The sequence below is a fragment of the Nomascus leucogenys genome, chromosome X (assembly GCF_006542625.1).
Source record: "Nomascus leucogenys isolate Asia chromosome X, Asia_NLE_v1, whole genome shotgun sequence".
NCBI lineage: Eukaryota > Metazoa > Chordata > Mammalia > Primates > Hylobatidae > Nomascus > Nomascus leucogenys.
Genome location: NC_044406.1, coordinates 17335262 through 17348233, shown reverse-complemented (window position 1 = coordinate 17348233; position 12972 = coordinate 17335262). Strand labels below are relative to the sequence as shown.

General features: G+C 45.5%; 1 protein-coding gene across 6 annotated transcripts in view; it reads left to right on the top strand.

The window, feature by feature from the left end:
- Positions 1 to 12972, top strand: part of PHKA2 (phosphorylase kinase regulatory subunit alpha 2) — a 92336-nt gene that overhangs the window by 41205 nt on the left and 38159 nt on the right. For 5 of the 6 annotated variants that reach the window (XR_004028673.1, XM_030806603.1, XM_030806604.1 and 2 more), the window contains 6 exons: positions 692 to 772; positions 2034 to 2132; positions 4170 to 4316; positions 5798 to 5851; positions 7109 to 7231; positions 9708 to 9803. Coding sequence is in view for 5 of the 6 variants with exons in the window: in XM_030806603.1 (XP_030662463.1) it covers positions 692 to 772; positions 2034 to 2132; positions 4170 to 4316; positions 5798 to 5851; positions 7109 to 7231; positions 9708 to 9803 (600 nt within the window). In the remaining variant the exon portion in view is untranslated. The remainder of the gene's footprint in view (positions 1 to 691; positions 773 to 2033; positions 2133 to 4169; positions 4317 to 5797; positions 5852 to 7108; positions 7232 to 9707; positions 9804 to 12972) is intronic. The other variant, XM_030806605.1, reaches the window with a different exon arrangement.

Here is a 12972-nt window from a genome sequence, read left to right as displayed (position 1 = left end):
TTGGGTGGTCAGCTTTCAGTAGTACACATAGAATTGTTTAAAACAGCATCCCATATGTGGATTTTTTAATGAAAATATGAATTATACGTTAGGTACACATGTATCAAGTCCTCTGGGTGCCAGCATTCTGAGTCAATCCCTAGTAATCGGTTTGTAAATACCACGTAGGTTCAGTGTTCTGTGTCTCAGTTGTGACTTTGGCTCCAGTTACTTGCTGAGCATTTTTTCCCCAAGAGGTAATGCTAAAAATAAGTACTGAATTATTTTAAATGCTTTTGCTGGCTTTGACGAGTTATGACCCATGTGCTAAAGTTTCTGTATTCCATCTTACAACGTAATATAAGTTCAAAGGCATTGACTAGAGAGGCAGCATTTTATTCAATCTTAAGAAGATTAAATATTTTGTTCTCCATACATCCAGAGTTTCTTACAAATGAATACCTTCTAGAAATAAGAAATTCGAGAGTGTTGTGGCATGCACTTTTGTCCCACTTGAGTATTTTCTTCTAAAATTCTGCACAGAGGTCGCATGAACTGAAATTGAGGAAGAACACAGTATGAGTCTACAAAGCCTCCGAGAAGATCCACTTATGTTTCAGTGTGGCTGCAGGAACATAAAGGAAGCATTTTTCCCATAGCACTTCTTATATACCTCTTTCTCCCCTCTGATTCCCACCTTTTTCTCCCCCAGGATTACGGAATGTGGGAGCGTGGAGATAAGACTAATCAGGGCATCCCGGAATTGAATGCAAGCTCCGTAGGAATGGCCAAGGTGACGGTCGTCCTGTTTGTTCTTCCTTCTGCACGTTTTTACTGCTTTGATTTGGTTCCCTGCATCAAGAGTTTGGATTTAATCTGATTAGCATATTTTTCAAAAGTCAACATCAAGTATGTGAAATTCAACTCTCACAGGTACCCCAGCCACCTGAAATTCTAGGTAAAGAAGGTAGGTTTCCAATGCTGAAATCTGCCTGTGGCAGAAAGTAAGAGTGCTCCGTCCTGGTTAGTCGCTGCCATCACCCACGGGTCTAAGCTCTTGCTGTTGTTTAAGAAGCTGCATGTATGATGTCCCGTCTTCTTTTCTGGGTCACAGAGAGGACTGGAGAATATCACCACTTTGTAGGTTGGACTCACAAGTTCAAAAGTCTACAAGGTCAGTCAAATAACAATACGAAGTGAAGCTGGCCAGACAGCAAGGTGGGGGTCGGTGGAGGAATTGGGGACACTGGGAAACTTTCCCTGAAGGTACTCCGATTCAAACTCATTTAAAATACTCTTCAAGCCAAACAAAACACACCTATGGGGCAGATTCAATCTGTGGGTCACCAGTTTGCTTCTCTTGCCATAGACATGTAGTGTGCCTCCTTCCCTCCCTCCTCCAGAATGTAGTGTATTTTTTGGACAGAGTAGAGCCTCCAGGGCTATAATTTTTAAAGCAACAAAAAATATGCTCTGTTGAAGTAAACAGACAGAAAATGTACTTATTACTAAAAGAATTAACTTTCTGAAGTGCCAGATGTTCGAAGTTAACTGTTAAAACATGTGAGAGAAAAGACGACCATGAAGTTAGTGCACACACACCCACACACACACACAGCGTTATGAACTCAATTCATTTTTTGGTAGAACACTAACTTCACTTGGGAAAATGTTTTTCTGTTTTCTCTTTCTTATTTCCATAATAAGCAGCAATGTACAGGAGAGCTGTGATCCACTGAAAATAAGAATAGGGCCGGGCACAGTGGTTCACGCCTGTGATCCCAGCACTTTGGGAGGCCAAGATGGGAGGATCACGTGAGCCCAGGAGTTCAAGACCAGCCCTGGCAAAATGGCGAGACCGTCTCTACAAAAAAAAAAAAGAAAAAGAAAAAAAAAGACTAGAACATGACTACAGGAGTCTAGCTGGATTTTTAAAATGTGTTTCATTACCTTTGGGAAAACATGTATACTAGATTGCTTAATGAAAAAGGAGCACCAGATATTGGAGTGTATGTTTATTAGAAAGAAAAAGTAACTCATACCTGTGTTTGTAGGCAGCTCTTGAGGCAATTGATGAACTGGACCTTTTTGGAGCCCATGGAGGACGCAAGTCAGTGATTCATGTTCTGCCAGATGAGGTCGAGCACTGCCAGGTAATAAATAGCCTCTTGCATTTCAGAGAGCAGGGAAGGAGAGTCCTGGCATAGAAGGCCTGGGATCCAGTGCAGATTCCCCACCTTGCTGGCTTGGTGATACTTTGCTTCTTTGAGCTTCAGTTTTCTCACCCATAAAATGGGCATCCTGGGACCCTCTCCTCTGGCCTCACAAGCTAGTTGTAAGAATCAGTCAACTTAGTCTGTCTAAGCACTTTGTAAGTCAGAAAAGTGTAAGACACCGTGATGCTGTATAGATGGACTCAGCAATCCAAGCAGCCTTGTTTTGCAAGAGGCAAAGTCTGTTTTATGTGTTTTGAGCACATAGGTGGTTTTCTTTCAGGTTTAGTTCACAGTGCCCCCAAATTGAATGATGAGCAAGCACTAGTTCACTTGGGGGCGGGGGGTTGGGGATGGGTGAAATAGGTAGTGGAGAAGAAATGAGATGGGAAAGATGGGAAATTAGTACAACCTCCATGAAATACAGGTCAGAGAAAGGAGTGATCTAATACAGATTGGAGGATTCTATTGAGCAGAGTGCAAGTCATCAATTGCTAGGCCCTCAGCAAACTTATTTAGCGAGGGCCCACTGTGTGCCAAGTACATTGCCGGGGCTAAAGAGGGTCAGATACATAAAGACTTGTGAACGAAGAGCTTTGGTAGAAGTTTGTGTTTCCAGGCAGAGAAACCCTAGGGAAGAGTGAGTTACAGAACAGGGCCCTGGGCTCACTTGGCTATAGAAAATAAAGCTTTATTCTGAAGCTGAAGGGTTCCACCCATCTTGACCCTATCTTCCAGCTCAATTTTTCCCCTTCAGGTCGTCCTGGTATTTCTTGGGGTATAGTCTATCTTTTTTTTTTTTTTTAAGAGGAGGTCTTACTCTATCGCCTAGGCTGGAGTGCAGTGGTGCAGTCATAGCTCCCTGTAACCTCAAACTACTGGGCTCAAGCAGTCCTCCCGCCTCTGCTTCCCAAGTAGCTAGGACTACAGGCACGTGTCACACACCCAGCTAATTTTTTTTAAATTTTTTTGTAAAGTCAGGGTCTCGCTCTGTTGCCCAGGCTGTTCTCCAATTCCTGGCCTCAAGTGATCTTCCCACCTCAGCCTCCCAAAGCTCTGGGGTTGCAGGCATGAGCCACTGTGCCTGGATGTGGTGTGCATCTTAATAGATGTGTAATCCAGTGGAAATGCGTGAGCTTTGCAGCCAGCTGGGCCTGAGTTAGAATCCTAGTTCTGTCACTTACTAGCTGCTCGAAGTCTCAGGGTCCTCAGGTGTGAATTGGACGTGGTACCCTAAGTCCTTCTTCATATGAAAGATTCAATGAGCTTATGTTTGCAGGGGTCTAGCCCCATGTCTGTACATGTTAGATCTCAGTGTTAATTCCTTCCTTTCCCAAACTTTTCCTGATAATTTCAACTCCTTTACAAGTTTCCAGCGCCTAATCCAGCCACTTATTTATAATTGAGGCCATATTATAGTGCCTCTAAGTAACCCTAGAAAGATTCTAGGACTAAACTAATTCTGTGGTTTACCATTTTGTCTGAGTGTTCATGAGATCTTCTGGATTTGACTCCTCCTTTAAGTGGTTTCTGGATCACCCAGTCCAACTGGTCACATTCCACAGAAGCCAGACATTTCTCCAAGCTGGCCCCATGTATGTGTTCTTTTCTGGTCTCTGTCTTCATAGCCAAGACAGCTTAGCCTACTGACGCAGGGGGCCCTATAGTTCCTCCCCTACATGTTCTAAAGGTCTGGCAAAGTCAACAGGGCATGGAAGGAAGGGAGACAAGCAGTTCTCAACATGGGCTTCAGACAGTACCATGCTCTCCCCAAGCCCTGACTTCTCGCCTGAGGAATAGGAATCATTGGCTGGATATACAGGGTTGGCCATCAGGGGCCATGTTGGCAGGACAAAGCTCTACTCAAAATTGGCAGCCGTATTTGAATGTTCCCTTGGGGCTGAGCTCATGGTCCCTAGATACTGCGCCTATTTTAGCGCATCTCCGGGTTAAACCACCTCTTTGTTTTTCATTCAGTCTATTCTGTTCTCCATGCTGCCAAGAGCATCGACATCTAAAGAAATTGATGCTGGACTCCTTTCCATTATTTCTTTCCCGGCCTTTGCAGTGGAAGATGTAAACCTTGTAAATGTGACCAAAAATGAAATTATTTCTAAGCTCCAGGTAAGCATTAGTCATGCTGGTGCCCTTCTGTCCTGTGTGATGTGCATGGAGCAGCTCACCCATGCCTCAGTTCCCCATGAGGTTAATTGCTTGATTTATCTAAGCAGATGCATGAAGTGTTCAAAGCTGAGTCTACAGGCAAGAAAACAAAGTCTCCGAGTGATTTAGTGGCTTGGTTCTCTCCTTGAGAAGCAGAACTGGCACTCAAGCAGGCACCTTTGAACCCCAGTTTGTACCAGTACCATACTTCTAAGGCAGAGCTACTTAACCCTCTAGAGGTCACAGACAGTGTATAGAGTCACTGCCAGAAGAAAAAATGCATATGTCCCAATATCCTCAAACTTTACACACAATTTCAGTGGACTTGCCAATCCCAAAGTTACCTTCAGGTTAAAATAATCCCTGTTTTGAGGTGAAATGCAGTAACCATGATACACTAAACTGAGAATATTAAATACTCCAGCCAGTTGAAACTATCGGTAAAATTATCAAAGAATGTAAGTTTCCCTAAGCTGAAATCTGCAGGTTGATTGTCCTACTTAGGTTCCATGAAAAATGCTTTTGTCCCTTGGAGTCCCTATGTCTCCAATCATATTCCCAAAAGAAAGCAGCTGTCTCAGTCGGGGCTCAGTGGGAAAAAGGGAACCCCTTTAGGTAGTTGAAGTAGGAAGGGAATGAATGCAGGGAATGAAGTGTTTACAAGAAGAGCAGGTACTAGGCTCAGCCTCCTGGGATGACTCCCAGGACAGTGCGGTGCTGGTCGCTAGGGCTAGGGACGTGGTTGCCTCCATGACCCTCGCAAGAGCCACATCTGCTGTAGCAGCCTCCAGATACTTACGGAACTGGAGAATGGACACCCAAAGCTGCGATCTGTGGATTAGGGGGATCAGATTAAGAGAGTGCTGCCCCTGCCCTCCTTTCTTAGCATCCAGGAAGCTGGGGCAGAACCCTGGAGCCTGCAGCCCAAAACCAGCAGCGACAGTCCTAAGCACAGGAAGCCGCCCCCCTCCCTTTCTGCTAATCTTTGTGGAGGTGCATCTGACCTTAGACCCTCCTCTGCAGCCAAAGCCTAACTTCCAGGAGCATGGGGAATGTCCTTGTAGCTTTCCAATCTTGCAAGTAGGAGCAAACCAATCCAAGTATCTGCCTTGGTGACTTTTCTAAATAGTGAGGGTCCTTTTAGGTCTCTGTTTAATACAGTAAATCAGAATGAAGGCATGGTCGTTCACTGAACTCTTGGTAATTACTCTTGCAGCCCTGATACTCCGATGGAATGTTTTGGCGTTCCCTTCCAAGTACCGATCAAACCTGAATTGATTTTGCTTATTACTTAAATATATTAATAACTATACTGACAGCAAAGAACACTTGGTATAAAATTCATTGCTAAAAGATTGATGGGAAAGAGGGTGCAGGGCTGACTTGAATTAAAAAGGCGAAAAAATTTCTCTGAGCTCATCGAATGTACTTTCTCTTATTAGGGTCGTTATGGATGCTGTCGCTTCCTTCGAGATGGTTATAAAACTCCAAGAGAGGTTGTATATAAATATTGTTTCTTATCTTTCCTCAACTGTTTCATCTCTAAGTTGCCAATGTGTTGTTCTCCCTCTGTTGATTATAATTTTATGTTGGAATATTGGAAAGGGAAGTATCAATTTTGGAGTCAGCAAGCCTGGAGCCAGGCAATAGCATAGTATCTTTAGTAGGGACGGTGAGCTGGTCATTTAAAACCAGCTTGGCCGGGCGCGGTGGCTCACGCCTATAATCCCAGCACTTTGGGAGGCCGAGGTGGGCGGATCACGAGATCAGGAGATCGAGACCATCCCGGCTAACACGGTGAAACCCCGTGTCTACTAAAAATACAAAAAATTAGCCGGGCATGGTGGCGGGCGCTTGTAGTCCCAGCTACTCAGAAGGCTGAGGCAGGAGAATGGCGTGAACCCGGGAGGTGGAGCTTGCACTGAGCCGAAATCACGCCACTGCACTCCAGCCTGGGCGACAGAGCGAGACTCCGTCTCAAAAGCAACAACAACAACAACAAAAAAACCAACTTGTAAGCCAGGTGCAGTGGCCTGTAATCCCAACACTTGGGGAGGCTGAGGAGGGAGGATTGCTTGAGCCCAGGAGTTCGAGACCAGTCTGGGCAACATAGTGAGACCTTGTCTCTACAAAAAAAAATAAATAAATAAACAAAATTAGTGAGGCAGGCGTGATGGCATGTACCTGTGGTCCCAGCAACTCAGGAGGCTGAGGTGGTAGGATCACTTGAGCCCAGGAGGTCAAGGCTGCAATGAGCAGAGATCACACCATTGTACTACAGCCTGTGTGACAGAGTGAGACCCTGTCTCAAAAAAATAAAAATTTCTTTAAAATTTTAAAAATAAATAAAACCACCTTGTAGACAAGGAGAACTGGTTCTGTGGCTCACACATTTTTCTTAAAGACCAACTGTGGCCTCCTCCTTGGGTTTCTTTGCCACAGTGACTAATATAATGATATAAATCAGATCATCTGCCAAACTTGGTGGTAGACATATTGCTATTTCTTTGTTAGAGATATAGGAAGCTTTAGTATAATAAACTACTAAGGAGTCTTGTGTATGTTTCTGACTTACTTTCTGAAATGTTACCATGGCAAACTGCCAAAAACAGCATCTCATTATAGTAAAATCCTACTCATGCCAACCTCAAAGCTGTAAAAATCAGTCAAGCATGGGAAACCCCGTGAGGCACAATGGTATTATGTATGTATTCTGACATCACCTTTTAAAAGTTTGACTTATTTGATTCTAGGACCCTAATCGACTGCATTATGACCCTGCTGAACTCAAGCTCTTTGAAAACATTGAATGTGAGTGGCCTGTGTTTTGGACATATTTTATAATAGATGGAGTCTTCAGTGGTGATGCTGTTCAGGTGAGAAAATGCTGGGTGTTATGTTGATAATTATTTTCATTCCACTGGTATACTGATTATTATCAGAACATAGGGTTATGCAAGAATTTAGGTCACTGTTTCGGTTATCTGTTCCCACTTAGCAAACTTTCCCAAAACTGAGTGAATTAAAGCAACAGCATTTTATTTATTTGCTCATGATTCTGCAATTTGGGCAGAGCCCAGCAGGGACAGGTTGTCTCTGCTTTACCTGCTGTCCGCTGGGATGGTTCCATGGAAGTGGAGAATCTATTTCCAAGATGGCCTCACTCACATGGCCAATTGATGCTGGCTAGCAGCTGACGCTGGGAGCTCAGCTGTGCTATTGGCTGGGGCCTTGGTTCTCCTCCACATGGTTAGCTTGGGCTTCTCACAATATTGTAGTCTCTGCGCCATTAATTTTACATGTTGGTTGTTTTCCCCCCAGAACACAAAAGCAGAAGCTGCCAGGCTTCCTTAAGTGTTAGGCCCGGAACTGACAAAATGTCACTTTCATCACATTCTGTTGGCTAAAGGGCCATCCCGTATTCAAGCGGGAGGGGACTAGACAAGGGCATGAGTACTAGGAGGCGTGGTTCACCGGGGTCTAGCAAGAACATTCCATCACGGACAGGTTTTGTTGTTGCTGCTGTTCTTTCCAGATCAGCCAGTGGTTTGCTGTCTTTAGCCCTAGTTTGGGGTGCTCTTGGATGACATCTTACTTCATGTAACAGCCTCCTAACTCGAATCTCAACCTCCGGCCTAGTTCCCTGCTGTTTCCATTCTTCTCACCCATGCCAGAGTGATCTTATTAAAAGGCAAATTAGGTTATGCTACTGCCTTGCTTGAAAGCTTGCTTGAAAACCACTTCATGCGTTTTGTGGGGTTCCATATGATCTGATCCCTGCTTTCACCCCTTCAGCCTCATTTCTTAGTGCTTCTTTCTTGAGCTCTGTGATCCAAGTACAATGAAATCCTTTCAGTCCTTTAAACAGGCCATGTGCCCTCCTCTCTTCTCAAAGGCCGAGGACATTCTTTTCTTCCCCAGTTGCCCCTCCCCCTTCCCTTGGTTCAATGTAAGTGTGTCTTCTTTCAGAAAGCTTTCTCTGACCCTAAAAGCTGGGGCAGGTGCTCCTACGCCCCACAACTATAACAGCATGGGTCACACTATGTTGTGTCTCCCACTTACCTGTCAAAGGACCCTGGTAGAGGCCATCTCTCTCCAGTTCATGGGTATAGTCCCTGTGCCTAGTGCATAGTATGTGCTCAGTAAACATTTGCTGATGCAGCGCTCATTTGTTCATGACTTATTGCTTTAGCTTCTACTTGGTACCATGCTCCGTGCTGAGCCCTGAGCATACTTTGTTGAACAGAACCGACCTGTCCTTGTGAAGCTTACATGAATGACTGACATCGCAGATGCTTTGCCATTTTTCCAACTGGTTCTGATCACATGTTTGGTGGGGGTGGGGATGCGCAATCAGAGATCCATTTTAGCTCTTGACAGCTCTCCTGCTCAGGAATGCTGGGAGGCTTCAGAACCAGCAGTCAGCTGGAAATGTTAATATTTTCCCACTGTTGATGCTTTCTCTTAGACTTCAGTGATTATCTTAGGTTTTCTGTCATTTTATCCCAGAATTGAAAGATCTCAAAAGAATTGACTTAGAATTTCAATTGTGAATAGGCTTAACAATGATGGGGGGAAGAAAACTCAGGAGAGGAAAATGACTGTGTTTAGCATCTTGTTGATTAAGCCTCATGGAATCTACTACCCTAGTACACCTTTGCTGTCGCTCACACTTGTTGCCCAATGACATTTTTAATATGGGGTCAACTTTTTTAGCGCCCACACATGAATGAGAACATGTGGCATCTTTCTGTGCCTGGCTTATTTCACTTAACACACTGACCTCCAATTCCATCCATGTTACTGCAAATGACAGAATGTTATTCTTTTTTTATGGCTGAATAGTAATGAATGCCTCTTAAGTGGCAAACTTACCAAGAGGTGCAAATGGGATACACTGCTTAAGATACAGCTTCCCCCACAAGAAGTTTATAATCCGGTTGCTGAGACAAAATTTAAATATATTAGGGGTTAAGAATGAAATAATTACATGATGAGTTAAAGACAGAACAGGAAAGACATCTGATACACAGTACAGATATGACTACTAGAGGAATTTTGAGGAAGAAACAGCTACTGTATGATGGGTGCTCTGTCTCTCTTTCTGAAAGCGTGACAGGCAGGGCTGAGCTTAGATACACTCCTGAGAGGAATAGCCGATTGTGTTTAGCTCCTCCTAACACTGTAAGTGTGCCTCCTGCACTCCTGGAGCTGCGGGTATTTGTGCATTTCTTTGCCCTGTGTCTGAACTCCAATCTGTTGCCATGAGAGCTTTTTTTCTATGTTGCACCGCTGTTAAAGTATTCATGACCAGACCTCCTTCCTGCCATGGATGATGGGGCTGTTTTCCAGGTCCAAGAATACCGAGAGGCCCTGGAGGGAATACTTATCAGAGGCAAGAATGGGATCCGCCTGGTGCCAGAACTCTACGCTGTCCTGCCTAACAAGGTAACCCAGTGGCAGAGGGCCCTTTGCACCCCTTATCTAGAAATAAGTGACTCATTGCTTGGCCTGTTGGTATTCTTTATCCCCTTTTTCAATCTATTGAACACTTTTTCTCCAAACATGGTTTCAAAAGCCTTAGGTAGGCTGGGCGCAGTGGCTCACGCCTGTAATCCCAGCACTTCGGGAGGCTGAGGCGGGTGGATTACTTGTGGTCAGGAGTTTGAGACCAGCCTGGCTGACATGGCAAAACCCCATCTCTACTAAAAAAAAAAAATACAAAAATTACCCAGGCATGGTGGCACATGCCTGCAGTCCCAGCTACTCGGGAGGCTGAGGCAGGAGAATCGCTTGAACCTGGGAGGTGGAGGTTGCAATGAGCCAAGATCACACCACTGCACTCCAGCCTGGGCTACAGAACAAGACTCCATCTCAAAAAAAAAAAAAGCCTTAGGTAGTGTTTCTGTCTATCCCAAGGAATCATGGCTTTGGAAAAATATGTGGAACATGCTCGACCGTGGGTATCCTGGGGAGGCAGCAGTTGAAGACCTTCAAATGATACCTGTCCCTCCCCGAACCCTGACACAGGCTCTCTAAAGAGCGTAAACCCATTGTGCACCGTGTTCTTACACACTTCCACAGACGAAGGCCAATGTACAAGGGTATTGAGAATCTCTTCCTTTGATTCAAGCAGTTTGCAAGCTAGAGTTTGAGTAATCAGTTAGAAGCCATTTTACATCAGGGAGAGAAAAACAGTCCAGTTCCAAGAAAATGCCCAAACATAGTTTTATTCTATCAAGTTTCCTAAATTGGGTCATGATGGACCTATTATCTTGGCAGGAAGATTTGTGTGTCAATATCTCATGGTTAGAAGAGAAGAATTCTTGGTTCCTGGCTGTCCTTTGGATGTTTTTGGTGCCTCAGGGCTTGATTATTGTGTTTGTGGGATGAAAAGGCCTTCAGAGGGCCATGTCTTCCCCAAAATCGCCAGGGCCTGGAGGAGGTCGTAAGCCAGCAGAGGCCTGGCATACAGCAACTTGGGTTTAGCTGTTCTGTAGTTGAACCAGGCCCACACACACATGGCCACAGGACTGGCAGGGCCTTTTAAAGTGTCTGCCTCAGCTCAGAGAGGCTGTGGAACCTGTCAGAGCTCACACAGCACTGGGCTCCGCCCTGGGGCCAGACCCCAGGTTCAGGGCCTTGCTGCCACCCCACACTGCCTCCTAATGGGTGGTACATTTCTGTGTAATGGAAGTATCTACACAGTGGATGCTCTCACTAGGCTTCTGAAAGCAATAGTATAGTGGACTTCTTTACTTTTCCATAGAAAATAAATTGTAAAGGAATCTGATACTTGATCCTTATGGCAAAAAAGGTACCACCGTGTATCACTTTGAGCCTTATTTTCATCTAAAAGGAACTATTATGTGTTAGATCACTGAACCAGTTAAACCAAGTAGAAAATCAAAGGAAGGAGTTTCCGTGAGAAGTAGAATGTGCCATTGCCAGAAGCATTCAGTTTTTTGCATTTATATCAGTTCCAGGTGGGCTCACCAAGCCCACCAGCCTGGACCCTTAGCCCTGAGCTCTGGAATGTTGATGGCCCCTCATCCCAACATGAACCGACAGCCCACATCATCCAAGCTCTCTCAGAACTGATTTTGTTCCAGGGTTAAGGGCCAGACTTTGGAGAGGAACTAGTCTTCCCTCACTCTGCAGATCAGTCTACGGAGCCTGCTAGGGCTGTGTTCCCTCTAAGTCTCCTCAGCCTAGATCCCCTGCAAATAAATGTATTCCTTTTAGTACGCATGCTGCAGTGTGTGGGTTGGGGCGGGGCTGGCAGTGGGGGCTGGGTTACCTTCCAGCAGCTACATGTTCATATCCCCCTTCAGGTCGCTCCTTTCCCACTACTGAGACATTCGGGAAAACAGAATTGGTAATGAGAGGTAATTTGGAACGTGGAAGCAGAGCAAGGGAAAATAAATGCCTTCAGGGGTATTTTACTTATTCTGTGGTAGAGAAGAGCTGTCCAGTTCTACTAGAGGGCACGTTTTACTGACTATGGTAAATGCCAGGTGTTAAGAGCTACCCTTTTCTTTCTTGCTGATGAACAGTGCTGACTACACATTGTAAAAAATTACTCTGTGACTTTCTGTCTTCTAAACTCCACACTGACCTTTGGGTTTCTGCTTGTCATTACAATGTCCTTAGCATGTTTACACTGGTGTGCTAGGCACTGGTTTTGCACACTCTTTGACACTGATTGCATTTTGTGTTGGCTCCTTCCAGATGACAGCTGGGAAGGTTTATCAGTCACATCAATAACATGTAGAGACCACTGGGAAGGATTTCTGCACACAGGGCCACCACAGGCCCATGTGGCACCTGTGTGCAAATTAGATAAAAGGCCTCATCAGGGTAGCCGCAGCCCTGGGCCAGGGTGGCATGCAGCTTGGATGTGAGCCCCACTCATTTCCTCAGCCGGACGTGCTTGTGCAGGGCACCACAAGGCCCTCTGTGGACAGCTGGAGACCAATGAAAGTGTCCCCGCAAACATGGATTGAGCAGCCGCTCCGTGCCAGGCACCAGGCTAGCTACTAAGGGCACAAGGGTGGTTACAGCGCCAGCTCTGCCCCTGTGAGCTTGCAGGTTAGCGGGGGCCAGAAGAGCTGGTCCATGAGATGGAGGGCGGCGGCAGCAAAAGCATAGCACCTTTGAGGACCTGTGGGCAGTTCGGAAGGACCAGTGTGCGGAGAGGCAGAGAGGGATGCCTCCATGCGGGGCAGGAGGTGGCTCATGGGTGGGAGGTGTGCAAAGCCAGGCTGTCTTGTAAACTGGACACCTTGTCTGCTCTCTATTGAATATTTCTCATTCTAGATGTCTGCAGTCTTTTTTTTTTTTTTTTTTTTTTTTTTTTTTTGAGACAGAGTCTCACTCTGTCACCCAGGCTGGAGTGCATTGGCGCAATCTTGGCTCACTGCAACCTCTGCCTCTCAGGTTCAAGTGATTCTCCTGCCTCAGCCTCCTGAGTGGCTGGGATTACAGGCATTCGCCACCATGCCTGACTAATTTTTGTATTTTTAGTAGAGATGGGGTTTCGCTGTGTTGGCCAGACTGGTCTCGAACTCCTGGCCTCAGGTGATCTGCCCACCTCAGCCTCCCAAAGTGCTGGGAT